General features: G+C 46.8%; 2 protein-coding genes across 3 annotated transcripts; one reads left to right on the top strand and one right to left on the bottom strand.

The window, feature by feature from the left end:
* Positions 1-1,087: 1,087 nt before the first annotated feature.
* Positions 1,088-18,102, top strand: Itfg2 (integrin alpha FG-GAP repeat containing 2). The gene is made up of 12 exons (XM_028754465.1): positions 1,088-1,285; positions 9,634-9,729; positions 11,049-11,090; positions 11,228-11,390; positions 12,382-12,521; positions 12,914-13,062; positions 13,441-13,538; positions 13,631-13,684; positions 13,973-14,064; positions 15,097-15,214; positions 16,118-16,291; positions 16,367-18,102. The coding sequence occupies exons 1-12, from the start codon at positions 1,190-1,192 to the stop codon at positions 16,468-16,470; spliced, it is 1,326 nt and encodes a 441-aa protein (XP_028610298.1). The 5' UTR covers positions 1,088-1,189; the 3' UTR covers positions 16,471-18,102.
* A 201-nt stretch (positions 18,103-18,303) lies between these two features.
* On the bottom strand, positions 18,304-27,473 carry Nrip2 (nuclear receptor interacting protein 2). Of its 2 annotated transcripts, none has more exons than XM_028754538.1 (6): positions 26,934-27,473; positions 22,002-22,151; positions 20,631-20,713; positions 19,720-19,841; positions 19,473-19,525; positions 18,304-19,224 (listed from the first exon to the last, which is right to left on the bottom strand). In XM_028754538.1, the coding sequence occupies exons 1-6, from the start codon at positions 27,120-27,122 to the stop codon at positions 19,132-19,134; spliced, it is 690 nt and encodes a 229-aa protein (XP_028610371.1). In that variant the 5' UTR covers positions 27,123-27,473; the 3' UTR covers positions 18,304-19,131. The 2 variants fall into 2 exon arrangements, with proteins under 2 accessions (XP_028610371.1, XP_028610369.1); XM_028754536.1 differs by having other exon boundaries at positions 18,304-19,005.
* Positions 27,474-27,506: the final 33 nt, after the last annotated feature.

Here is a 27,506-nt window from a genome sequence, read left to right as displayed (position 1 = left end):
CCAAAGCTGACATAGAATTACATAGCCAAGGCTCATACTGATTTCTTGATCCTCCTGCCTGTGCCTCCCATGTGCTGGAGTTACAGGCAAGCAGTACCACATGTAGCTTAACACTCCCATTGCCTTGATGTCACATCTCAGAAGAAAGGCAGAACCTGGTTCAACAGGGAAAGTATTCCAGGCAGCCTGTCATGAGAGTAATAGCCCCACCTAAACTAGAATAAGATCACTGGAAACAGGCAGCTTTGTGCTGAGAGTGAGGGGTACACCCTACGGCATATCCAGAGTCCCAGCAGCCTTCACTCCCGTAGAAACTGCAGTAGTGACAAAAGAGCTAACATTTTATATCAGACATCTTGGTTTGAACCTCACATCTACCACTTTCTGCCAAGTTACTCGATCTTGATGAACGTGTTTTCCTCATCTGAAGAAACAAAAATCTTTACATAATTTCGTTGGTTAATACATTTAAGGTGTGCTTTGCAATAGATATTTTTTTAAGTTACTGCCCACAAAGTACACAGCATAATTTTTTTCATTAAAAACCAGGATATATATGTAAGTATAAACAACCGAAACAAGGCTTTCACAAAATAATACTATTTACTACTTAGATCTTTTTCTGTTTTCATATTCTTAAAATCTTTGTGGCGGCTTTTCTGCTACATGTGTATCTGTGCGTCAAGTAGGTGCCGGGGAAGCCAGAAGAGGGTGTCTGGCTTCAGCTAGGATTGGGTGGGTGCGAGCATCATGTTGGGGCTAGGATTCTACCCTGGGTCGTCTGCAAGAGCAGCCAGTGTCCTTAATTGCTGAGCTCTTTCTGGCGTCTTAAGTTGTTTTTTGTTTGTTTTAATGTGAGTTATAATCCACTACATTGTGTTGACAACTCTATTGGGTAATTTCATAAAAATTGTTGGAAAACAAAGTTGTTAATTATGACAGCTATTACTATGACTCGAGAGATGGTTTGAATTCCCTTCAGAGTCGAGGGTCAAGCACCAAAGGTCTGGTCGGCTCCTGGCACGGAAGACCCGCCTCCTTCTTTAAGTTAAGTGAAGAAAGCCGGAACTCAAAGCTCAAACGGTGACGTAGACTTCCGGTTCGGTGGCCTGACGCGCGCACGGCTGTCTCGAGGGCTCGGGGGTCGTTTTGGTGCGGTGGCCCCGACACCTCAGCCCTCCAGAGTGCCATGAGGTCGGTTAGTTATGTGCAGCGCGTGGCGCTGGACTTCAGCGGGAGTCTCTTCCCGCACGCCATCTGCCTCGGGGACGTGGATAACGACGCGGTGAGTGCATGCGCACTGCAAACGACTGCATTGGGCGGGGCTAGACGTGGGAAAGTGGCGTGTGGCGCGCTTGCGCACTGGAGTCAACATGGCGCGCGGATGAGAAAGTTTTGATTGACAGTATCGGTCCCAGACCATAACTCCAGGCGGCTTAGTTGGGCCGGAACCTCTAGTAGTTATTTTTTGTTTTAGATTTAAATTTTATGTGTAGAGTGTTTTGCTTGCATGTATGTCTATGTACCGAGTGCAGGCAGTGCCCATGGAAGCCAGAAGAGGAACAACGTTGGATCCCCTAGAACTGGAGTTAGAAACACTTGTGAGCTGCCACGTGGGTGCTGGGAATTGAACCTTTTTCCTCTGGAAAGCAGTTAGTGTCGTAATCGCTGAGTCATCTCTCCAGCCATATTTTATTTTTATTACTGTTTTAAGAGGATAGATAGTTGTTATCTTGCACAGTTCAGTGACTTGTCAGGGTAGGAGGTTGTAAAAGCCTATTTCGTTTCGTAGTCGCAATTCCCTTGCAAATATTTCAAAGCCCACTTTTTTAAAACCTGTAAATCGCATTTAATAATATCCCTCTACCTATGGCTTAGCCCCCCTCCCCCCGTGCTACCATGCTTGCCCACACTATCGGCTACTATTGCCCTTGGCTCGTACACTGGAATCTACCGGTAGATATCTCTGCTGCCTCCAACCTACCGCAGATACCCCACAATCAGTGTTGACCATGTGGGGCTTCTACTGTACCTACCCAGAATTGACTCATGTGTCCGGCGACTTTGTAGTGCCACCTCATTGTTGAAATACAAAAGCAATTTCCACCTACATTTTTTCTTTCCTAGGCAGTCGTTCCTTTTCTCATTTAAATAAATAAATGCACATTAAGCAGGTGGAGCAATACCAGGCACACAGTTAAGGCTCTGGAACTGTTAGTGTTAACTGTTTTAGCAGCCCTCCCAACCCACCAGACCTACCATAGGAAATATTTTAAAAAAACAAAAACCTAAACAACAACAACAACAAAAAAACCTGGGACTGTACCTAATATGTTCAGATTTCATTTCTTGACACCATTACCTAAATAGTACATACAGTACAGCAGCTACAGTCCTGCATAACCTAACAAAGGGATTACTTGAGGAACGCATTGGTGGGTTACTTTGTTGTCCTAACATTATAGTGTACGTTTACATGAACCTGAATGTATTTATCCCACGATAAGGAGCCCACCATTGACCAAAGTATATGTATGCACTATGGGTCTGTATTTAGCCCTCAAGACAATTTAAAGTATATGATAGCAGCCTGGGGATGTAGCTACCAAACACTTGTCTGACCATGAACAAAGCCCTGAATTGAATTCACAGTACCACAAAAATAAATAAAAGAATAAGAATTACGCTGGGGGCTGGAGAGATGGCTCAGTGGTTAAGAGCACTGACTGCTCTTCCAGAGGTTCTGAGGTCAATTCCCAGCAACCACATGGTGGCTCACAACCATCTGTAATGGGATCTGATGCTCTCTTCTGGTGTGTCTGAAGACAGCTACAATGTACTCATATACAGAAAATAAATAAATAATTTTTTTTAAAAAAAGAATTAAGCTGGATGTGATGGTGCATGCCTTTAGTCCCAGCATTTGGAAGGCAAAGGCAGGCAGATATCTGAGTTTTAGTGTAGCCTCATCTACAGAGCAAGTTCCAGGACAACCAGAGCTACCCAGAAACCATCTCTTGAAAAACAAAACAAAAAAACAACAACAACAACAACAAAAGGAATTAATATGTACATAGGTTATGTGCAAATGCTACTGTATGTTTGATGGAAGGAACTTGATTTGAGTATTCACAGAGTTCCTATGATCAATGCCTCACAGATACAGAGGTTCAACTGTCATTTATACTGTCCTTATTTTTCTTGCCTAAGTTGGGAACTCTGGAGTTACAGATGGTTGTGAGCTGTCATATGGATGTTGGGAACCAAGCCTGAGTACTCTGCAAGAATAGAAAGTGTTCTAAACCACTAAGCCCCCCTTTAAACCACTTCATCCCCCACACTCAATAATTTGTAAATTATACTTGCTTTATTTGCATATGCAAATATTTTATGTGTGCATGTCCTCCCTCCCCGAGAGAGCTCGCGCGCGCGCGCGCACGCGCACGCACACACACACACACATGCCACAGGCAGGTGTAGAAGTCAAAGGACAACTTGCAAGAGTTGGTCCTCTCATCCATCACATGAGTTATGTCCAGGAATCAAACTCAGGTTTTTAATTTAAAATAGTTATTAAAGGCAAGTGTGAAAAGCAAAGTATTGTAGTGGAATAGTGGAAGTGTCTATCCAGTGCTATCTAAAGGACAGTGTAAATGTGATTGTTTCAAAGCCACCTGAAGAGCTTTGCATTTGGGGGGCGGTGGAAGAAGTTGAGAAAATTGACTAGTTAACAAGTGGTCAGCTGTACCGCATGGTCCATATGACTGCAGATATAGTCTGAGAGTGTAGCCCTGTGGAAGGGCACTCGTCTAGAATGTGTGAGGCCTTGCATTCTTTCCCCACGGCCATTCTAAAAGAAGGGATTTGGGGGGGATTGTTGCTAAACATGGTGGTACACATCTGTCGTCCCAGCACTCAGGACGCAGAGGCAGGAGTGTCACTGCAAGTTCAGCCTGATCTACAGGGCAGATTCCAGGCCACCCAAGGCTACAGAGTGAAACACTGTCTCAAACCTACCCATAAAACATGATTAGTAGTCCCTAGGCAATCTGAGCTTTGCGAATGGGGACAAAGAGTGATTTCAACTTGATAAACCCTTAGCCTAAAGTTCTTTGAAGCTGATTTACTTCCTGCTGAGGCAAAGGGAGAAGCCAGGAATGAAACTTGCTTTTGAACCACCCACAGAACCCTGACTGGATGCAGCACAGCAAGCCTTCGGGAGGCTGAAGCAGATCACAGAAAGACTGCACCTTTCTCCTTCAGCACTCCTTAATCATGGTGGACCCCTCCACTCTGAGGGTCTTCACCATTACTGTGTGACTGGGTGAGGCCTGTCAGAGCAGCAGGTCTGATGAGAAGCATTCAAGTGCTAGAAGGCAGACAGCTGCCTGGGAAGCGTCCGCTCCCACATGTTGCCTCAGACTGTCTAGCTGAGTCACATCTGCTTGCTCAGTGTGCTTCCCATGCTGTTTTATGATTCTTTTCCTGTGTCTGTGGCTTCGCAAAGCTGAGAAATCCTTCTCAACAAGACGGGCTGCCTGGAAACTGGAGAGCTGGCTGAGCATTTTCTTTCATTTCTAATTTTTCTTTCTTTGATAAAGTCTCACAGTGTACTCACCCCAGGCTGAGCTGGAATTTGCAGCCCTCCCCTCCTTCCTGACCCTCTGGGTGCTGGGATTGTAAGCATGCACACCATTGTAGGCTCCTTTCAGCATTTTATACATGAAAAAACAAACAGGGACAGCAGATAAAGGGGCTTGCCACCAAGTCTGGGGATCTGAGTATGGTCTCTAGGACCCACAGGATAGAAGAAAAGAGCTGATCCTTTTTAAAAGTTTATTCATTTATTATTAGTAAGTAGCTGTCTTTAGACACCCCATAAGAGGGCATCAGATCTCATTACAGATGGTTGTCAGCCACCATGTGGTTGCTGGGATTTGAACTCAGGACCTCTGGAAGAGCAGTCAGTACTCTTAACTGCTGAGCCATCTCTCTAGTCCAAGAGCTGATTCTTGCAAGTTGTACTGTATATATACACACACAACACGTGGCATATACACGTGAGTACAGACACATAAAATAAGCAAACAAATATCTGTAACTTTAAAAATATTTGTTTTGTAAGCACAAGGACAATTTTATTAGAACTTAAAACTTCCCAGCAGGCAAGCTGTCAAATATCAGCAGTTGCCTGAGGTGGAGAAAGGGAGAGAGAAGGAAAAGGCCATACTGTTTTATCAAAAACAAGATAGACTCCCAAGCAGCTATGAGGTGGTGAGAGAAGTCTTAGAGAAACATAAGGAATCCTGAAATACCTTTTATAGGCCCAAAGTGTTGAAGAAAGCATGCTTAGAGAAGGCAGAAAAAGAAGGAAAAGTTGCACTTTTCTGAATAATCCAGAAAAGAAGGAAGATTTACACCCCTACATGGATATGACCCACAAATTTCTGCCTTAAAATTTTTAGGAAAAATGAAATCAAGGTTGGAGAGATTGCTTGATGCTTTAGAGTATTGGCTGCTCTTCTAGAGGACCCCAGTTTGATTCCTAGCACCCAGGGTGTCTCACAACTGTTTCTAACTTCAGTTCCAGGGCTCTGACAGCCTCTTCTGACCTCTGAGGACACCAAGAGTGCACGTGGTACCCAGACATACATGTAGGCAAAACACTCATATACATAAACTAAAAATAAATCTTTTTGAGAGGGAGGGAGGGAGGGAGAGAGAGAGAGAGAGAAAGAGAGAGAGAGAGATTGATTGAGAGAGATTGGTCCGTCATGGTAGCATACATCTTTAATCCTAGCACTTGGGAGGCAGAGGCAGGTGGAACTGAGTTCGAGGCCAACCTGGTCTTCCAGAATAGCCAGGGATACACAGAAAGGGAGGAGGAGAGATTGAGAGAGAGAGAGAGAGAAAGAAAGAAAAGGGGAGAGGGGAATGAGCTGTGTTGAAATTCAGCAGTTACACTCTAAACCCTTACACTGTGTGACCTCTCTCCATGGTGTCTACAGAAGTCCTCTCAGGTGGCTATAATTGAGACCTCAGCTATGAGATGCCATAAATAAGCATAATGTACACTTCTATGACCTGACACTGCCTTCTTGTTTGCTTGGTTTTTTTTTTGTATAACCTAATACTCTTACACAAAACTCCCATAACTTATAAATAATTTTTTTTTAAAGATTTATTTATTTATTATATATGAATACACTGTAGCTGTCTTCAGACACACCAGAAGAGGGCATCAGATCTCATTACAGATGGTTGTGAGCCACCATGTGGTTGCTGGGATTTGAACTCAGGACCTCTGGAAGTACAGTCAGTGCTCTTAACCACTGAGCCATCTCTCCAGCCCATAAATAAATTTTTAAAAGTCAAATCATGGGGCTGGAGAGATGGCTCAGCGGTTAAGAGCACTGACTGCTCTTCCAGAGATCCTGAGTTCAATTCCCAGTAACCACATGGTGGCTCACATCCATCTCTAATGGGATCTGATGCCCTCTTCTGATATGTCTGAAGAGAGTAACAGTGTACTCATATACACAAAATAAATAAATCTTTAAAAAAAAAAAAGTCAAATCATTATGTCAATCCCAGTTTCTCTCAGATTTCTTCTGTTTTGGGCAGGTCTCAAGTAGCCGGGTTTAACAGACCTGTGTCACCCCCATCAGTCTTCCTTATAATAATAAGGGATCTCTTAAGAGTCCAACTTTAATTTCTTCTCTTTATGGGAAATATTATCTTCTTTTCCAGAGAAGACCAGGAAACTGTAGAAACAGGGTTTGGAGCCAACTGGTTATCATGAGAGCTCCCCAGATGGATAGCTGTTTGGATTAGTGGTGGGGGAGAAGCTCTCAGAAGGGGTCCTCCCACGCCCAGAGTCAGGATGCTGATACCAACAATATCTTCAGGCCTGTCCCTCAGGCAGGGCCATTCCTCTGTGTTCCTAATTTTAAAATCATTAAAACAGAGGGATCTTATAGGAAGAGATGGGGCCCTGGGAACTGGCTTTGTACTTTTTACCTCTGACAAAATATGACATCTGAGGTGATATCCTTCAGAAGTTCACTATTGGGCTGTTTTCAAAACATATCCCATTTGAACCTTAATACAGAAATGTTTGTAACGTCAATTCTGTGGACTTCTGACGTTTTGAAAACCAACTATCCATATAAGGCAATCTGGACTGTTGTCTGTTAACTCCTTTCAGCTATTTCTAAATAAAATATAGAAAACACCCTAACAGTAAACTCAAGAGCCATGAATTTCTATAGGCCCTTAACTCAGAGGCTAACCATCTCAAATAAGTTGAAAAAGTTAAAGGACTGGGTCTAAGCCTTGTATTCCTAAATGTGTTATATAGGCACAATGCCTATGAGAGTAACAATATTAATCTCACTTTCATATCAGTAAGAAACTCGTACCAATGATTAGAGACCTATCTGTTCCTGACAGCTTCCCTGTCTTGGCTTCTAAGAAGAAATTGAGCATCTTTGGAGTCACTCTAGTTGTGGTGAGACAGCCACTAGGCAAGAATGGCCTTTTTTCATCTACAGACAAATTACTGTCCAGAAAAGGACACACTTTCGGAATAGTTGACTGATTATATCTGCCAAGACAGTGTAATCAGCCCTTAATAATTCTGCATTACTAGGTCTGTCAGATGATCATGGCCCAGAAGGCTGAAAATTGGATGCTCCAATGTTTTGTAGTATAGGGACTGTCTGGGTGTTCAGCCGTCTCTATAAATTGGCTAAGTTTTAGAAGCTATGCTTTGTGCTTCCCATAATTTCAGTTAATTCAGTTGTTCTGGATTTCTGACAGGGTTGAAGACTTACAGTCTCATAGCCAATCCCAGCTATTTATTTTGAGAGAAAAGATTTGAGAGGATGGTTTTCAGCTGACATTCATTCTAAAGCCAAGAAAAAAAGCCAGGTTCAGAACTAAGTCTTTTAGTTAAGAGAGATGAAAGAGGTTCTGTTTAGTCAACAAAATGATGGACTGGGTTTTAGGTCTATCTTGTACCTTACTGATACAAATTGGTATAGTTATACTCTAATTGTATTTTGAAAGAAAAGGTTTTTTATTTTTTTATTTTAACAGGAAGGGTGATATGTAGGAGGAGCTAAGGTGGGAGGAGTAAGGAGAGGAAAAGGAGTGAGGAGGAGGAGGAGGAGGAGGAGGAGGAGGAGGAGGAGGAGGAGGAGAAGGAGAGAAGGAGCTAGGAGATGAGGGGGGTGGGGGGGGAGGAACATGGAAGCGAATGTTCATGTGTCTCCGCCAGTCAAAGGTAGTCGGTATATCTAGGTTGGGTATGGGGTTACACTTCTGATTGTATGGACATCTTGTTATTGAGCATTAACAAACTTGTAAAGCCTTTGATTAACATTTAAAAAAAAGTTACAATAAAAAAAAGAAAGAAATAGTGATCACAGGTTGGAAAGATGGCTCACTCATTAAAGGCTAGGCTTACAACCAAAAATATAAGAAATAATGATCACGGGTGTGATCATGGGACTTTGTTTATTGCCTTGCTTGTTCTTTGACTATTTGTGTTTATAGTTTTGCTTGTTCCTTGACTATTTGCATCTATTGTATTGCTAGTTCCTCAACCTAGAACTGACCTTAATACTTGCATATAATTAAAATGGTATAAAAGCAAAAAGGAGGACGAGGAATGGGATAGGGGGTTTGTGGGGGTAGGGGTGGAGAATGAGAATAACATCTGAAATGTAAATAAATAAAATATCCAATTAAAAAACAAAGAACCCCCCCCAAAAAAAACATATCCCATTTGTAATGAACAAGTGAGAATAGCCAAGGCTAGGCATGTGGGCAGAGCTATGCAGACAGCTGGCTTACCTAAATCACTGCTCTTGTGTAGAACACACACACACACACACACACACACACACACACACACACGTAAGTCCTGGAAAACTATGTCTGTGTTGCTTCCAAAAGATCTGTTTGTTGTTGGTTCTCTTTTGCTTCTTCACCTGTGCTAGACAAATGCTCTGCTACTGAGCCACCTCCTGCCTACAGGCAACCAACAGTCTCAAAAGATGTGTTTTTCCTGAAACTTGTTCTTGCTGTTTAACTCAGTCTGGCCTTGAACTTGTTATCCTCTGGCCTCAGTCTTCTGAGTGCTAGGATAACAGGCGCATCTACTGTACCTCTCAAAGCCTTGATGTAAAGGCTTAAATATGCTATGTCCTTGAACTTCTGACACATTGCCTTCTCCTCCAGTGCTAAGATGACTGTTGTGTGCCTCAGAGCCTATTTTTCCTTGTTGGTGTTTGTTTTTGTTTGTTTTTTTTTTTTTTTTTTTTGAGACACTATGTAGCCCTGATTGTCCTGAAACAGTCTGTAGACCAGACTGGCCTTGAACTCACAGTGATCCTCCTGCCTTGTCCTCTGGAGGGGTTGGGGGAGGGGGATTAGAGGCTATACCACCATACCCAGCAACCATGCCTGGCTCCTGTGGGGCTGGAGAGCCCAGGGCCTCATGCATGTTAGGCAAAGCACATTATCAACTGAGCTCCACCTGCAGCCCATATTCAAATGTAACTGTTAGGGTTTTTCCAGAGACTGCCGAGCTGAAATCCTTCCTAACATTGCTCTCTCCATTTGCAGTTAAATGAACTAGTAGTGGGAGACACCAGCGGAAAACTGTCTGTGTATAAGAATGATGACAGCCGGCCATGGCTTACCTGTGCGTGCCAGGGAATGGTCAGTATTCATTCCTGCCGGTCTTGGGGAGGAGATAGGATACCTTTGTGTTGGATGCCAAGGAGGAGTCCCACAGTGAATCCCCAGGCAACTCATTGGATCACTGTCTCATGTGGGGTGGGGGTTAACTTGAGGAATTGTTCTCATTTGCTCTGCTCCCCTTTCAACTCTCCAACAAGACTAGTTTTGGGAGTTTGCTTTCTGTTGCCATGATAAAGGCCATGACCAAAAACAACTCAGGAAGGAAGGGGTATATTACAGCTCACAGTTTATAGTCTGTTGCAAAGTCTGAAAACAAGGCAAAATCTTGAGGTGGGAACCTGGAGGCACAAATTCATGCAGAGAACATGGAGGCACTTACTGGCCTGCTTTCCCATACAACCCAGAACTACCTGCCCAGGGCTATGCCCTCCCGAATCAGTCATTGGTCAAGAAGTTGCCTACAAGCAATCTGACGGAGGCATGTTCTCACTTGAGCTTTCTCTCCCCATATAACTCTAGCTTGTCTCAATTTGACGGGAAAAAAAGATAATTGTCCTAATGTCATAGAACGAGCTTGCTACTGTATGGCAGCTGCCTGAGATTGTCTGATGGTATGCAGTGCAGCCATGCATTGTTAACAGCAAGGACATGTTCTGAGAAATGCATTGTTGGGTTCTTTGATCATCAGGTGACCACAGCATTTATATAAAGTAAGACAGCCACTGTTTTACCTTAGTTTTGTGAGGTGAGGTCTTGTTTCATAGCTCAGGCTAGCTTCAAACTCTCAGTCCTCCTGCCTCAGCCTCTTCATGGATGCCCAGCAATGTGATGGGAACTTATAGGTCCACCACCATATATGTGATGTGCTGTTAGCTAAAATGTCCTTATACAGTATATGTCTGTGTAATAAAAAAATAGAGTAATAATTGGAATAATCTAGAAATATGATAATCAGGCTATTTTTCTGTTTGGTGGGTTTTTTTTTTTGGAGGGGGTGGTCTTATAAGACAGGGTCTTACCATATAGCCCTGTTGGCCTGGAATTCACAGCAGTCCTTCTGACTCAGCTTCCTGGGTCCTGGAGGAGTATAGATGTGCACCACACATCAGAAAAAAATTTTTTTCTTTTAAATTTTTACTTTTTTTTTTTTTTTGCCTAAATCTGAGTTTTTACCTCCTTGAGTCTCCATATTGCTGTATGGACAAATCAAACTGTACAGCTCAGTGTGTCTGTCTTTTAATAAAGACGATTTATACAGGTCACATGACACAGGCTTTCGTGAATGCTTTGGAAGCTTAGAGATGAGTGGTCTCTCTTGCTCCCTTTCTGTCTTACAGTTGACTTGCGTTGGGGTCGGAGATGTCTGTAATAAAGGAAAGGTAAGGACTCGGGTGAGGATAGAGCTCCAAGGCCTTGCCCATTGCGGCTCCCAGGGAACGTCAGAACGGCCCTTGCCGTCTGCTCTGAGAAGCTCTCCCCAACCCATGTGTCTCTCCTGTGCCTCTGCCTCTCCCAGAACCTGGTGGTAGCAGTCAGCGCAGAAGGCTGGCTTCACTTGTTTGACCTGACCAAGGCTCTGGATGCTTCTGGACACCACGAGACACTTGGAGAGGAGCAGCGACCTGTCTTCAAGCAGCACATCCCGGCCAACACAAAGGTCATGCTGATCAGCGACATCGGTGGGCATGAGCAGCCAAGGAGTAGGGGCCAGCGGGTACTCAGGGGACTGTGCCAGGGAGCGCTGGCTCCATCGTGTACATGTGCTGTGTGTCTTACTTTATCTCTTTGAACTTTGTCTTTACTTTATCTTCACTTGTTGTATGTTTGATGCATAGTTACTGAGCTGCTGTTATAAGCTAGGAACTGCTGTAGGTTCTAGAATTATAAAATGAACGAAGCAAGCAAAAGAAAAATCATACTAAGAAGAGACAGAGCAAATTTTATAAGAAAATTAAATAACGAGCCTGGGAATTTGGCTCAGGATTAGAACACTGCCAAAAATCAATACTATATTAGAGAGTAGTAAGTACTGTGGACAAAATAAATCACAGGGCTGGAGGTGTCAAGGCAGAGACAGCAATTTTAAAGACTTAATTATGTGTGGTTGTGTGTGTACATAACTGAAGGTCAAATACCCTGTGGGATTTCAGGAAGTTGTGAGCTACTTAACATGCTACTTGACATGGGTATTGGGAACCCAACTGGGGTTGTCTGGAAGAACAACAGTACTCCTAACTTCTGAGCCAGACCTGAGAAGTAGCAACCTTAAATGGAGTTGTCACGCACATTCTTGCTGGAAGGTAGCATTTGGTAAAGAGCCGACAGTAGCCACAGAGTGAGCGGTGGAGACATGGGGCTCTGATGGGTCAGAGGCCATGTAGGGAGGAGGTGTGCGGAATGGGTCAAGGGCTGTGGCATGGATACAGGAAGCTGGGGCTGAGATGATGGGGCCCCAAGCAATTCGGTGAGAAGCTGCATGAGCACAAGGCCAGGCAGGGTGGGCAGCAACCATAGCAACATAGCAACCATAGCAACCATAGGCTGTGCTGAGTGCCTCAGAAGCCTGGAGGTGAAGCTGCACTCACTTGAAAGTGCCTGGAGTGCAGGCCATGGGCTCAAGCTGACCAGTTGAGGTTTGGCTCCAAATCCATTGTGTTTCTGTGTCTACAGATGGAGATGGATGTTATGAGCTGGTGGTAGGATACACAGACCGTGTGGTGCGGGCCTTCCGCTGGGAAGAGCTGGCTGAGGGGCCTGAACACCTGGCAGGGCAGTTGGTGTCCCTCAAGAAGTGGATGCTGGAGGGTCAGGTGAGAACAGTGAACAGAAAAGACTTATGGAAAGTGGGCGATCTGGGAAGAAAGGAGGATGGCCTTGCTGAGAGAGATCTGGCTCATTTTTTTATGAGGTCCCAGTGGAGCTCTAGTAACAGGTCCAGAGTGCAAGGAATGGTGGACTAAGAGTTCAATGTGTGAGGTGTGTGGTGTGAACCAGGCCTGGAGCCAGCGGGCACCCAGCAGAAAGCAGATTGACTGTGGAGGAAATGGTGCCAGACAAGCACTCACAAACCTTAGAACTCCTGTCCCCATCTAAGCTGGAGGGCAAGTCTCAGAAGCCCTGCCTATATCTTCCCTGTTCCTGGTGGCAGAGACTCCCTTCCTTCCTGCTCTGTTCTCCGTTAAGACTTTGTTCTCTGGTGCAGGTAGACAGTCTCTCTGTGACCCCGGGGCCTCTGGGTGTGCCTGAGCTGGTTGTGTCGCAGCCAGGGTGTGCTTATGCAGTACTGTTATGCACTTGGAACAAGGACACTGCCTCCCCTCCTGCCTCTGAGGAGGCCGCAGGAGACAGTAGGTAAGGGGATGGGTGGCGGGTGCATCAGCATAAGGACATGGTGGCCTAGTGGTGAGACAGGTCTGCAGGTGCTAGGATCTACCATCTAAGCCCCAGCCCAAGCACTCTGCCGCATTAGAAAAGGCTGTTTAAGGGATGGGAGTCCTGTGCTTTTAACCTTAGAGCATTTGGCACCGTGAACCAGTCTTTGCAGAGATTGACCAGTCAGAGTCCTGCTGGCAGCCCCATCACTCCCCTGCCTGCCGTGTGCTACAAGGGTCTGAAAGAGTCAGGGGTGGGTTTCTGAAATTGAGGAAGCTCCTGCAGAGATGCTGGATAGACAGCCCAGAGAACTCAGCTTCCTTGGCTTTCCGTTGGTCCAGTCTCTTTTACCCACAGGGAGACCCCAGCTGCCCGAGATGTAGTACTGCACCAGACATCAGGCCGGATCCACAATAAGAACGTTTCCACTCATCTCATTGGCAACATCAAACAAGGTAAGGGAGGGAAGGAGCTGAAGGAACACGCAGTTCTGGGAGAAGGGAGACCCAGAGCCCTGCCCTCATTCCTGCCTCCATTCCCCACATAGGTCATAACCCTGAAGGTGGTGACGCAGGCCTCTTTGCCCTGTGCACCCTAGATGGTGAGTAATCCTGGGCTGGGTGAGGTGGGGATCTGCCTGAGGGGTCTGCTCAAAGGTCCAGACACACGCACACTCACACACTCAGAAACACGTACACTCACATACTCTCATACACTCACACACACTCATGCACACTCCCACCCACACATACACTCACACACATGCACACATACATTCACATACTTGTGCACATGTGCATACACATACACACAGTCACGAGCACACACACACTCATGCACGCACGCACACACACACACACACACATACCCCCCACCTCTCTTCATCTAGGGACCCTGAAGCTGATGCAGGAAGCAGATAAACTGCTGTGGTCCGTGCAGGTGGACCACCAGCTCTTTGCCCTGGAGAAGCTGGATGTCACGGTGAGTGGACTTTTTCCGTTTTTTGAGATTCATTTGTCTATGTTCATGTTTTGCCTGCATGTGTCTGTGTGCCACATGTGTGCCTAGTGCCCATGGAGGCCAGGAGAGAGCATCAGACCCCCTTGAAGCGGATTTACAGATAGTTGTTAGCCACTTTGTGGATGCGGGGAATCAAACCCAGGTGCTCTGGAAGACACACCAGTGTTCTTCACTGCTGAGCCATCATTCCAGCCCACCCCATGGGTAGACATTTAAATCAGCTGTTCTCACATCCCGGTCAGCACTCAGCCCTTTTCTCAGACCTGAAGTGAGTGTGTCTATTACACTCAAGTGTGCCCTCATAGCACACAATTTAGTACTTTTCTATGAGACTAGAAAATCATTTCCAGGCCTTTCAGCCAAAATAGTAGCCCTAACAAAACACAGGCCCTAGGTCCAGCAGTGGGGTACTAGTCATGAATATAGCCGTGTGTCCTGTAGTGCTCTTCCCTGTCCGTGAGTCTGTTTGATATCACTGCAGCCCTCACTTGCTAGATGGGCCTACACTGGTTTTACTACCGTGGTGCAAGCTGGGTGGCTTTGACCAGAACAGACCTGTTCTTGGGCTTTGCTTCTGCTCCCTACTTGTGATCTTGACAAGTGAGTTTATCCCTCTTAGCAGAAATTTCCCAGATAAACTGAGAATAATGTCGCCATCATAGTGGTGCTTTGAATACTAGGCAAAGTAAATTATTGATTGCCCCGTTGACCACTCGGCACATGGAGAATACCCTCATTTGTAGTTTGCCACCCAGAGTCAAGTTCATGGTGCTTTATGTCTTCCTGCCCCCACCCCACCATCAGATCTTTTTTCTTGTTTCTTTTCTTTTCTGACACAAGATCTTGCTATGTGCTGTGTAGCACAAGCTGGCTTCTGCCTCTGGCCTCTGCCTCTGCAGCACTGAGATTACAGATGTATGACACTACATCTGGCCAGTCTCTTGTTAAAATGGCTCCTGACCCTTCTGGCATCCTGTCTTTGATCTTTTTCAGGGCAATGGGCTCGAGGAGGTGGTAGCATGTGCCTGGGACGGACAGACATATATCATTGATCACAACCGCACTGTTGTGCGCTTCCAAGTGGATGAAAATATCCGCGCCTTCTGTGCAGGTGGGACGGTGGCCTCTGAGCTTAGCTACTCCAGCTTAGTGAACGTGCCGGGAAGTGATCGACTCACTTCTGTTCAGTGCAGCCCTTGATAGATGTCTTCATACACGAATAGGTTCCCTAGCTTTCAATAGAGGGTGATGGATGGGCACCATGCTACCATCTTGACACTTTGTTTTTTAATTTAGGGTGAATTTTTTATTTATTCTTTTGTGTCTGAGTGTTTGCCTGGATGTACATCTATGCACCATGTCTGTACAGTACCCACAGAGGCCAGAAGAGGGCATCATGTCCCCAGGACTAGAGTTACAGACAATGGCTGGCTACCTTGTGGATGTTAGGAATTGAACCCCGGTCTTCTGAAAGGGCAGCCAGTGTACTGAGCCATCTCTCCAGCCCTAGCATGGTAGTTTGGAATGAGAAGTAAAGCACAGTGAGGCTTCCATCTTTAAATGTATAAAGAACGGGATGACTGGGAAGACATTTCCACCTGAGCATGCCAGGCTGAAGAAAATGCTTTCAGGGTATCCCCGCAGTCCTCAACTGTGGCTGTTTGAGTGACAGGAATGTATCTGGCCACTAACATGACAATGAGCTGAGGGTGTAGCTTGGTGGCAGAGCTAGCATGTACAAAGCTGTGGGCTTGGCCTCCAGCACCCACAGTAAATGGAAGGAGTTGGAAAACACCCCAGGTACCTGAAAGGTTGATGTGTGCCCTGGAAGGAAAGGACAGGCCAAGAAAAGTCTTCCTCTCTGGTCATTTTGTTACCTACCCTGTGCGTTCGCACAGCTGTGTCTTTTATTCCAGAACATCACTAAGATAAGAAGACTGATGTCTTGTTCCTGCCTTCCTCTTGATACCAGGACTAAGCCTTGACCTTTCTCTTCTTGCTCCCCGACTCCCAGGACAGTACGCCTGCAAAGAGGGCCGCAACAGTCCCTGCTTGGTATATGTCACTTTCAATCAGAAGATCTACGTGTACTGGGAGGTGCAGCTGGAGCGGATGGAGTCCACTAATCTTCTGAAGCTGCTGGAGACTGAACCTGAGTATCACAGTCTACTGCAGGAGCTGGGTGTGGGTGAGTGTCAGCAAAGCCGGCGGTCCTGTACCGGGAGGCCTGACAGCCTCTTACCAGTCTCTTCTTGGCCTTCAGATCCTGAAGATCTCCCTGCAGTCTGTACTCTGCTTCACCAGACACTCTACCATCCGGACCAGCCACTACAGTGTACCCCCTCAAGCTTCCAGGACCCCACCTAGCTAGGCTTGACCACTTAGCTGGTGAAGGATCCTTCTGAGCCCCCAACTCTGTCCCAAAGTGATCCATGATCTTGGCAGGACGGGAAATGTACATTATAGAAGAGCAGGACTTGGTTCTCAGTGTGGTTGCATGGTGGCCACCTTGAGAGCCTTTGATGAAGAGATTGGTTGTCCCTCTGCTTGTTGCCCCATGGTCCCCTCTCATGCTCCCCGCTCTCACTGCAGGAAACAGACTTGTTTGTGAGACAAGGCAGCAAACCTTTGCCATGATCCAACACCTGAAAGACTTCAGGCTGAGGAACTGAGGGAGCTTGGAGGTCACGCCCACCCCCACCCTTCTGCTGAGTGCTAACTTTCACAGCATAGCTCTAGGCAGCTGACACAGCAATTATTTCAGGAATGGCAGAGTGGTTTGTTCAGGACATCTTTTAGGGTATTCTCCTGTCTCATCTTTGTGTTCTTCCATTTACTGAGGCAACTAGGTCAGGGCTTTCTCATTTTGTCATATTCTCCCCCCACCCCCATTCAGTTTCTGTTTAGGGGTTTTGTTTTGGTTGTTGGTTTTGTTTTGTATGTCTGTATGTGTGCAGAGGTAGAGCTGGGGCTTTCACACGCCAGCCAAGTCCTGTGCTATTCGGCTGCACCCAGGACCACCGTACTCTAAAGTATTGTGCTGCTGCCCAAACTTCAGCTGTCTGGAGGAAGACAGACACGTGCAATGCTGCGCCAATGTAATTCCAATTCTTGGGAGGAATATCATGAGTCCAAGGCTCCATAGCAAGTTTGAGACCCTCATGGGTCACATTTGGAGATCTTATCTCAAATAAAACAAAACAAAAAGGCATTAACAATCTGGTGCAGCTTTCCAATCTGGACTGTAATTGAGGCCGGCAGCTGGGTCTCTGAGTTCAAGGTAGCCAAACTCTTTGTAGTTTCAGACCAACCATTGTGTGTGTGTGTGCGTGTGTGTTTGTGTGTGTGTATGTCTGTCTGTGTGTGTGTATGTATGTGCGTGTGAGTGTGCGTGTGTGCACGTGTGTAATCCATTTGTGTTTTCTTTGATCCTTATTCTGTGTGCTCTAAGTATTTTTCCAGTTATAACTAAGAATCCTTTGTATTGTGGCTAAAATGTGTGTGTCCTGTGTGCAGATCCATTTACAGATATACACACATGTAGGGGCCAAAAGAGGATGTCTAGGCTCCTGCTTTCTTTCCTTCCAATTTACTCCCTTGGGACGGAGTGGTATCTCATTGAATCTGAAGCTTGCTGTTTCATGTAGCTAGCTGATCATTAAGACAAGTATTAAGACAGATATCTACCTGTGTCTGCATCACACAGTACTAGGGTTGCGAGCATCTAAACAGCGTGTGTGTGTGTGTGTGTGTGTGTGTGTGTGTGTGTGTGTGTGTCCTGTATTTATGACTGTAAGGGTATCAAAAGCCCTGGAACTGGAGTTAACAGAGAAATAGGTGTGAGCTGCCATGTGGGTGCTGAGAATTGAACCCTTTTACATGGGTGTTAAGTCTCAGAGTCAGGATCTCATGCTCCCATGGCAAATGCTCCTCCCCACTAAGCCATCTCCCCAGCACTTAGGGCTTTTGAACTAAATGAATAAAGTAAAAGAAAATGGAGAATGTCAGAGTCCAGTATTTACATTACAGTGAAGGTGATACTTATTTGTTACAACTGCATGTATATTTGTACAGCTCATACGGTGTAAAGTGTACTTCACAGGCTGTTTCCAGCTCAGGTTCCTTATGCGCCTGAGGACAGAGGTACTGTGAGCTCAGGTGAGGAGGAAGAGACCAAAGCAGAACACCCACTTAGAGAAGCTGTGTTTATTCAAATGCAAAAGCAGGCTAAGGGCCTACCATTGGCTGGTCTGCCGTTAATGGAGCAGTAGGAGGCAGACTGAGAGGAAGCTTGTCTCAAAGCACTGGATGAGGGAAGAAGTCAGAATCAAGACCTGGAGCCCTGCACTCAGAGCACTCTTAGAAGTGAGAAGGTGACAACTGTGTGCCAGTTCCTCTTTGGTCTACCGTAGGCTTTGTCTTCAGTTCCCATGTAAGGGGCCCAGTTCCCTGGTTTGGGTTAGATAAATCATTGTCTCTCTTCCCCTAACCACGATTTGAGAGTCAGCCCAGCCAGAAAGACACTCAGACATCTGCCACCCAGAAAGGGTACTGACTACAGGTCCTCAGCTCAGGGACTCTACCTTCCTAGACCAAGTCTCACATACTTGTCACCCCACCCAGCTGAAAGCAGATGGGTACAGGATCAAAGGGCCATTTGTCAGGAGGGCCAGCTTGGGGTGGGCTTCAGGCTGGCGGAGGCAGCAGGTAACTTTGACCCCCACAGCCAGGGTGAAGTCTAAATCCCATTTCCTGGAGGTCCTTTTCTATAAGTGACTTGGTTGTGCACTTGAGAGGGATAAGAGAGAATGGGGAAGCCAGGACCTCAGAGTCACAGATACTCTCTGGAGGAATTCCTAGGGCAGAGGGCAGCAATGGAGAAGCAGAGAGGGAGGTGGCCGACTGCAGGATCAGGGTAGTGGAGAAAGAGATTAATGCAGTGGTCTCCAGATGCCCTGCTCAGGTAATACCCACTCCACACTCTCCCCTAAGGCACGGTGTCGCCCTAGGGACTGGCTGAGACAGTGGTCACTGGCCAGGCTCTTGGTACAGAGGCAGGAAGGGCAGCTCCGAGAAGGGGGTTTTCAGCCGAAGTACTCCACGGTCCAGGTCAATGCAGCACTGCCGTGGGGACCGCGGATGTGTGGTCACCTCTGGGCCAGCTCACACCTGCTCCCTTCTGCCTCCCACTGCTCCCATGCCCCTTCAGGGAGGGAACCCATTTCATTTTCCTTTTGGGGATAATTAAGCAAGTTCTGAGTTTTTAACATCTCTCAGTCTTGTCGGACTAGCGAGGCTGATGGGGCTTCCACCCTGAGCCTTCTACTTGTCCTAGCACTTTGAGTCAGGCCCAGGCATGGATGCCTTACCTTGAGAGAGAGCAGAGTCTGCAGTCCCAGGCAGAATTCAGGGCTGTCCACATCTGCAGGAACCAATGGAAGACAAGGTTGGTTCTATGACCACTGCCACCCTCCTCTGAGCACTCCCCCCTCTCTGGTCCGGTCCACCCCCACAGCTGAGATCATCAGAATGGCACTAATCTGTGCATATTGGGAGCACGCACTGACAGGAACTGAAACCACTCTGAGGGGAGGTGGAAGAGGTGAGAGGACTTACCCACCACCTGGGCTGAGCACGCCACCGTCTCTTGCCCCAGCTCTAGCTCCAGCTGTTCTACCTGACTTGGTGGCCCAGGTGCCAGATCTCCACCTGGGGCTTTTGGGACCCTCTTTCCTAACCTGTGGTTAGAAAGCAAGGGTTATAGCCACCACAGTCTCCAATTTCAGCCTCTTGCCCCCAGCCCCAAGTTAAAAAGCCAATACAATTAAAAAAAAAAAAAAGTCCAGGTATAGTGTACAGGCCTTTAATCCCAGCACTTGGGAAGCAGAGACAGATCTCTGTGAGTTGGAAGCCAGCCTGGTCTACAAGATGAGTCCAGGGCTATTACACAGAGCAACTCTTTCTCAAAAACAAACAAACAAAAATTGCTAATACTGATCTAGGCTGTCTTTCCAGTCCTTGACCCAGGTAAGGCTCAGCTGTTTCCTGCCAGACAGAGCTGCCTGACCAACCTCCCCCAGTTAAAGAAGACAGAAGAGCTGTACTGAGATATAGTTTGTGTGCCATCAAGTTCACTCTTGGTTGTTGGTTTTGTTTGGGTTGGTGGGGAGAGGATATGGTTTTTGAAACAGTCTTGTGGAGCCTAGACTGTCTCGGATATCTTAGATAGCCAAGATTGACCTTGGAATCCTAGTTGTTTGCCCCCAGATGCTAGGTACAGACATGAGTCACCAGTGGCCATCTTCACTAGATACTTTGAAGATATTTCATCACCCCAGAAAGAAACCACACCCCAAAACTCAGTGGCCTGGAGTGTCAACACAAATCCACACACAGGAGACAGAGGTAAAAGGTGGTTGAATTTGAGGCCAACATGGGCTACATAGGGAAACCCTGTATCAAAAAACAAAAAGGGGATGGGGGAAGGGAGGGAAACGCCATTCACTGTGCTCAGGCTGCACTCTTACCCCAGGCGCCTGAGGCATCCCGCAGATATCTGATTGTGCTGGGTCCCTGTGTCCACGGCCACTCGAAGCATTTGGTCCTGGCACTAAGAAAGAAGGTTTGTGATAAGTTAATGAGTCCCCCAGGAGGGAACTGGGTTGGAACTCTCAACTTGCTGGCCTCTATAATGTTTCCCTTTAAGAGATGAGGGGATGACCGAGTCTTCAGAAGTGAAACTGACTCTCCCAAAAACCAATCAAGGAAGTCATACTCCACACTTCCACAAGGTGAGTTCATTAAGTTGAGAAAGATCTGGGCCAGAATGGCAATCTATTTGTTTAGAGGAATCTGAAGGCCTCCTAGTTAAAGAGCTACAATCTGGAGGAGAGGGCTAAGAAGGCAAACCTCTTCTCTGGACACTCAGATTTGGGTGACCAAGAATGGAACCAGGGAGACAAGTTCACTGCCTTAGGGTATTGACAGGCATCAAGGTGAGCATCTAGGTACATACACACACACACAAAAAATTGATTTTTGTTCCAAATATTTATTGAGCATCTACTGTGTGAGATATATGGCTCATAGATACTTTAATGAGTGCCATTCCTTGGCAGTGTTGGAGATGAAGTGTGACTTCATTCCATGGTGGAACATTGTAAGGTCTGTAGAAGGACCATGAATAGCATGCCTCGGAGGACAGGGAGCTAGCTGTTCCTTGCTGGACAGAGAAAAGTTCAAGGAGGAGGCAGCATCAGAGGTGGACCTTAAAAAATGATGTGGACAAAGGAATGGAGACTAGGAAGGAAGAGTTCTGGGCAGAGAGGCAGTGGGCGTTTACTGGGCCTGTCCCACCAGCAAGCGGGTGCTCCAGTGGCTCTAGAGATGAGGAACCTTGGGGCCACAGAAATGGCTCTGTGGTTAAGAGCATCTGCCAGTCTTCAAGAATACCTGAGTTCAGTCACTGGACTGGGCAGCTCACAACTCCAGCTCCAGAAAATACAACAGCCTCTCGTGGCCAGTGTGTGCGCACAGGCGCAGGGGCACACACACAACATCACAAAGACACACAACATCACAAAGATACATAGCCTAAGGTTTTTCTTCGCCTTGGAACATGAGCCTTTTGTACACATGCGTACCTTTCCAATGTGTGCAGTACAGAAAAGGAAATGTACATTTAAATATAATTTGGTAAAAGCATAGGGGCATAGTATAACAACGGTGTGGACGGCTGGCAGTACACAGAGGAGATACACAAGACAGAGAGAAAAGTAGATGCCGGTCCAGAAAATGAGAGAAACACCTCCTCTCCATCTCTTGACAGCCAAGGCAGAAGGAAGAGCTTGTGAAGTGGGCAGGCTTAACAAGAAAGTTGACACTGGGAGACTTCTTACCTTGCAGTTGACAAGAAGAGCTGGAACCTGTGTTGCACCGGTCCTGCTGCTGTCATGGCCACGGATCAGGGCCTGCAGCAGGGGAGACTCCCCCTGAAGCCGCCTCTGGTTTCCCTCCACCAGGCGTCTTTGGATCACACTGTGTGGCTGCTGGCTCCGTCACAAAATAGTGAAAGCAGTCTAAGCCCAGGATACAGGCCACTTGCTTCCCCATCTTAAACCTTGCAAACCACAGGATGCTTGCCCCAGCTCCACCCCAGACAGGAGCAGTAAGAACGGAGCTGAGAGATGGTTCACCAGCTAAGAACTCTGGCTGCTTTTCTAAAGGACCTGCTTTTAACTCCTAGCACCTACACAGAGGCTCATAACTAGCTCCAGTATGACACAGTTCTTGCATGGTAGATCAGGTCTGTCATCCCTGCACTTTCCAGGTGGAGGAAGGAAAATTAGGTCAAGGTCATCCTCAGCTACATGGCAAGTCTAGGCCAACAGGGCCTAAGCTTCTCAAAAAAATATGATTGTAAAAGATATGAGCCAGCCAGTGGTGGCATATGACTTTAGTCAGAGGCAAGCAGATCTCTGAGTCCAAGGCCAGCCTAGTCTACAGAACAAGTGCCAGGGCTACAAGGAGAAACCCTGTCTTGAAATCCTCCACCCCAAAAAATGTTCAGGCTAGAATAATAAGCAATTATCTCTCATCTGTGGCCTCCCTCATCCATCCTTATTCTGCCAGCTCTGCTTCCTTTCTTTGTAGGGACACCTGCTGTCAACACACTCCCAAGATCCTCTTGGGCCACTGGACACCTTCCCCCTCTCAGAGAAGCCTGCCTCCAAGACTTGCCTTTCTACACTGACTTAGCTAAAGCCCTGCTAGTCATAGTGTGGTCTTCAAGCCAACACATATAAAATTTATATATGATTATAATTAAGATCTTAAGGGGTGTGTATGGGTGTGTGTCTGTGTGTGTTTTGCCTATATGCATTTCTGGGGCCTGTTAAGTCCAGAAGAGGGCATCAGATACCCTATAGTAATTGTACCCATCTGTAACTGGAGTTACAGATGACTGTGAGCTGCCAGTATGTACTAGTAGTAAAATCTGTGTCCTCTGAAGAACAGCCTCTGAGCCATCTCTCCAGCCCTAAACCAACAGCTTTAATGACATGCTAAAGCCTGTTTGAAATGCAGAGTCTCAGGCCTGCATCTAGACCTTTGTTTGTTTTGTTGATTTTCTGGTGCTAGGGTGTAAACCCAGGAGCTTGCACGCACCTGACAAGTACTCTACTGAGTAGCTGCCCTCCCAGCCCTGAACAGGTTTGGTTTTGGTTTCGTTTTATTTTTGGTTTTTCAAGACAGGGTTTCTCTGTGTAGCACTGGCTGTCCTGGAACTCACTCTGTAGACCAGGCTGGCCTCAAACTCGGAGATCCACCTGCCCCTGCCTCCCGAGTGCTGGGTTCTTAGGATTAAAGGCGTGTCACCACCACCTGACATTTTGTTTCATGACAGGGTCTTACTATGTAACCATGATTGACCTGGAACTTTCTCTGTAGACCAAACTGGCTTTGGAGATCCACCTGAGATCTAAGATTAAAGGTGTACGCCATCAGACCAGCTTAGCCTCTAATTTTGTTTCAATAAGACTCCTACACATTAAAGTTTGAGAAATGCTTAAGTAAAATATAAAACGACTGTACACACCAGATATGGTGGTGTGTACCTATACATTTCCAGTGTTCAGAAGGCTGAAGCAGAATAGCCATGAGTTCAAGGCCACCCTAGGCTACCTTTAAAAAAAAAATAACTGGTGTGGTAGCACATACAGGACTAAGGAGGAAGAGACTGGTGGATATCTGTGAGTTCAAGATCAGTCTGGTCTACATAGCAAGTTCCAGGACAGCCAGAGCTACATAGTAAGAACCTATCTTGCACAGAGAAACCCTGTCTCGAAAAAACAAAAAACAAAAAAACAAAAACAAAAAAAAACCTATCTTGAAAACAAAATTTTAAGTGCTATTCTCCTGTATAAAATATTACACACACACACACATATACATACAAACAACACATACCAGCATAGGGACAGCCTACTTTTTTTTTATTATTGTTTGTTTGCTTGCTTGCTTGCTTTGTTGGTTTTTAAATGTGCATTGGTGTTTTGCCTGCATGAATACAGGTGTGAAGGTGTCAGATCTTGGAATTACAGACAGTTGTGAGCTACCATGTGGGTGTTGAGAATTGAACCTGGGTCCTCTGGAAGAGCAATCAACGCTCTTAACCACTGAGTTGTCTCTCTGGCCCCTCTTGCTTTGGTTTTTTGGTCTTTCTTTCTCTCTTTCTTTCTTTCTTTCCTTCCTTCCTTCCTTCCTTCCTTCCTTCCTTCCTTCCTTCCTTCTTTCTTTCTTTCTTTCTTTCTTTCTTTCTTTCTTTCTTTCTTTTTTTTGAGACATGGTTTCTCTATGTAGCCTTGACTGTAGGAATTCAATATGTGGACCAGGCTGGCTTCAAACTCACAGAGATCTGATTACTTTTTCCTCCCAAGTACTGGCATTAAAGATGTGAGCCTCCACACCAAGTTCTGTATTTTCCAAACTGATCCCTAGACGACCTGGCTTGACCTGGATTGCCCACCACACACAGCTCGCATACTCTAGTAACTCTGCTCCTCTTGCCCGGGAAGACTTTCACCCCAGCCTCTACCCTTGCCAGCTCACCTCTCCTGGAAACCCCTCCTCCCACTTCTCACTAGGCCAGTCTGTATGCATAGCTCCCTACATTCTATTGGGTAGAAGGGCAGAAGGGCCTTGCTTCTACCTCTGACTCCACCTGCAGGACTGGCTTCTGGGTTATTCTGTCCTCGTCATTCTCCCCCCTTGTAGCTCATTCAGTCTTGATCCTCACAGATGTTATTTTTGGATTTCACCCCCACTGCAGCCTGGAAGGGCCTTCAAGTCAGATCTGTCTTGCTCATCTTTCTGTCCCAGGGCCTAGTTCAGCATAAAGAGCCTTCCTGGCTTGGGGAGTGGGGGTGGTTCAGTCATAGAAAATTTGCCTAGCATGCACATGGACCTAAGTCTCATCTCCAGTACTAAAAATAAAAAGGAAAAAGACAAAATAAAATGGTTGGTTTTAGTCTTGTATGGTAGCACACTCCTATAGTCACAGCATTCAGGAAGTGGAGGTAGGAGGATCTCCACAAAGGTGAAGTCAGCCTGGGCTACACAGTGAGTCCTATCTCAAAAATAAAGTAGTTAATTCTGTTGTTTATAAACTTAAAAGGCACTGTTGTAAGCCAGCCTGGGCTACATGGCAGATTCAGGCCACCAGGACTACATAGTGAGACTCTGAAAAACTTAAAATAAGAAAGTCTCCTGGAGAATGGCTGTAGCCTCCCAGGCTCCACACACTCCTCCACCTGACCCCGGGAGCCTGGGATTGTTTTCCCACCCTTGGCCTCAGGAGACCCTGGCAGCAAGTTGCTGTTCTGGGAAAGCACAGCCAGCTTGGGACCCAAGCAGTTCCCATGCCCTTCCTTCCACAGTGACTCCAGGCTTCTCACTGTGGGAAGGTTGTGTCAGGGCTATCCCAAACGTGAAGAGAGGCTCCCAGAGTGTTGCTTCTTCATTCCCAAAGTCATAGGCACTACCTGCTGCAGATGGTGCAGGTGGTAAGACAGAGGAAAAAGGTGAGAAACCCTGCTGTCAAAATGCTGAGCTTGCTACTCTGAGGTGGTGGTGTCCACAGGGCAACTTCTGGGCAAGACAGGTAGGGGACTATATGGAGAAGCACAAGGCCTAGGCCCTGGGGCACCAAAGAACTTGCTCTCCCGCCCCTCCCTATTCCTCAGCTGTCTCCTGTGTTCTCCTCTGGGCTGCTGAGATGGGTCTAGGGGATTCCTGGAGAGAAAACCCAGACCTGGAATGGAAAGGTGGAGCCAGATCAGTCAAAGCAACAGAGGATGCATTTACCCCCAGGGAGAAGTGGCTCCACAGAATGGAATTCTGTATTCTCCGGACCCTCCAGAATTCACAGCAACTCAAAAGCTAAAAGGAACCATAGCTAGAAGCGTTCCCAATTGTTTCCCTAGTGTTTGTATTAGCCAGGCACTGTCACAGTGCTGAGTATGTGGAAGCCTAGGCAACCTCTTTACCAGACAGATGCTCGCAGCATTATCCCTGTCTAACAGATAGAAAGAACAAGGTACAGAGACATAACTTTCCGAATTACAGCCAGAATTTGGTCCCAAGCAAGGTGGCTCCAAAGCCCATGCTCTTAATCATTATATCCCTGAGGGCAACGACTGCATGCTGACCCTGACCCCCTCAGCAGCTCATTGTCACCCTGGGCCTGTTCCCTCTGGGGTCCAGAATTGCTGCAGTGGTTAGGGAGGAAAGGACATAAGGACACAGACACTGATGGTCCGGGTCAGAGCCATATGAACCCCTGATTGCCCAGAAGACCCTCAATAAGTGGATGGTAAGGGGAAAGGGCAAAAGTGAGGCAGGTCTGAGGAATGAGGCAAATATGTGGGCAGCTTTGAAGGAATCTAAAAGTAGGAGTCATAACCCTGGGCTGATCGATCCTCTAGGCCTTTACTGTCCTTATGTGCCCATTCCATGGGAATCCCGGGTCCTCTAGACTTCAACTGAACAACATAACTCTCCACTGCCCCCAGGATAGCCTTGGGCTCTAAGGAGGAAAGAAATAGTGGAAGCTGAGTTGTGATCCCAGAGACCCTCACTGACACCAGGCCAAGAAACATCCCCAATTAAGGACCTGGGGAGGACTGAGGGTGGGGGTGGGGACTGCAAATTAGCAGAAACATCTCTCCCATCGCAACAGGAGAAATAAATTTGAAAACTGAGGCTCTGCCCTTTAGACCACCCCCTTGTACCCTAAACATAGAGAAGAGGAGAGAAAGGGTCAGGGGCCTTACCAGGTCCTTAGAGGTGCCGAGCCTCTTGAGGCTGTCCAGGGGCAGCAGGTCAGCCGAGTCCTTGTGCAAGAACTGGGTGGCCTGTTTGAGTCGGCGCTGCTGGCTCAGGTGGGCTCGGTCCCGAAGTGAGGCTTCCTGGTCTTTCCTGGAGTCTCCCTCATCTCTCCTGGCCTCTTGCCCAGTGCTCATGGTCCTCTATGGGAAGCAGACAGGGGTGTGTGGGAGCCTCTCTCCACCTCCGTTTTGCTCCCAGCTCCCCCTGTAGCTTCTGCCTTTCCCTGTCTCCAGACTGAGGCTCTCCCTCTGACAGGAGGGTCTCAGCAGGAAGAAAAGAAGAAATAAATAAATAAATAGGCGGGAGCAGCCGCGTCAGACACCAGTTTCCAGAGATTGCAGTAGAGGGAGCGAGGTTCCGGCTGGAAAAACCCAGCCCTAGAGGAGAGGGAGGGCTAGCAGGGCCTGCAGCTGGTAGGCTGCAAAGCCTGCAGCTCTGGGGTCCTGCTCAGAGTAGGCGGTGGATGGCGTGTGTGTGTGTGTGTGTGTGTGTGTGTGTGTGTGTGTGTGTGTGTGTGT

The sequence above is a fragment of the Grammomys surdaster genome, unplaced genomic scaffold (genome assembly GCF_004785775.1).
Source record: "Grammomys surdaster isolate TR1022 unplaced genomic scaffold, NIH_TR_1.0 126013, whole genome shotgun sequence".
In the NCBI taxonomy this organism is placed as follows: domain Eukaryota; kingdom Metazoa; phylum Chordata; class Mammalia; order Rodentia; family Muridae; genus Grammomys; species Grammomys surdaster.
This window is presented reverse-complemented; position numbering and strand designations above follow the sequence as displayed.

What these genes read in the sequence shown, in the direction of transcription:
- Itfg2 (XM_028754465.1), top strand. Translation starts at nt 1,190, where the DNA reads ATGAGGTCGGTTAGTTATGTGCAGCGCGTGGCGCTGGACTTCAGCGGG. An exon ending in TGCCCTGTGCACCCTAGATG is followed by an intron (nt 13,685 to 13,972) that starts GTGAGTAATCCT and finishes CTCTTCATCTAG; the next exon opens with GGACCCTGAAGCTGATGCAG. An exon ending in TATCCGCGCCTTCTGTGCAG is followed by an intron (nt 15,215 to 16,117) that starts GTGGGACGGTGG and finishes CCCGACTCCCAG; the next exon opens with GACAGTACGCCTGCAAAGAG.
- Nrip2 (XM_028754536.1), bottom strand. Translation starts at nt 27,122, where the DNA reads ATGAGCACTGGGCAAGAGGCCAGGAGAGATGAGGGAGACTCCAGGAAA. An exon ending in TCGGCACCTCTAAGGACCTG is followed by an intron (nt 22,152 to 26,933) that starts GTAAGGCCCCTG and finishes TGACGGAGCCAG; the next exon opens with CAGCCACACAGTGTGATCCA. An exon ending in CTCTTCTTGTCAACTGCAAG is followed by an intron (nt 20,714 to 22,001) that starts GTAAGAAGTCTC and finishes CTTCTTTCTTAG; the next exon opens with TGCCAGGACCAAATGCTTCG.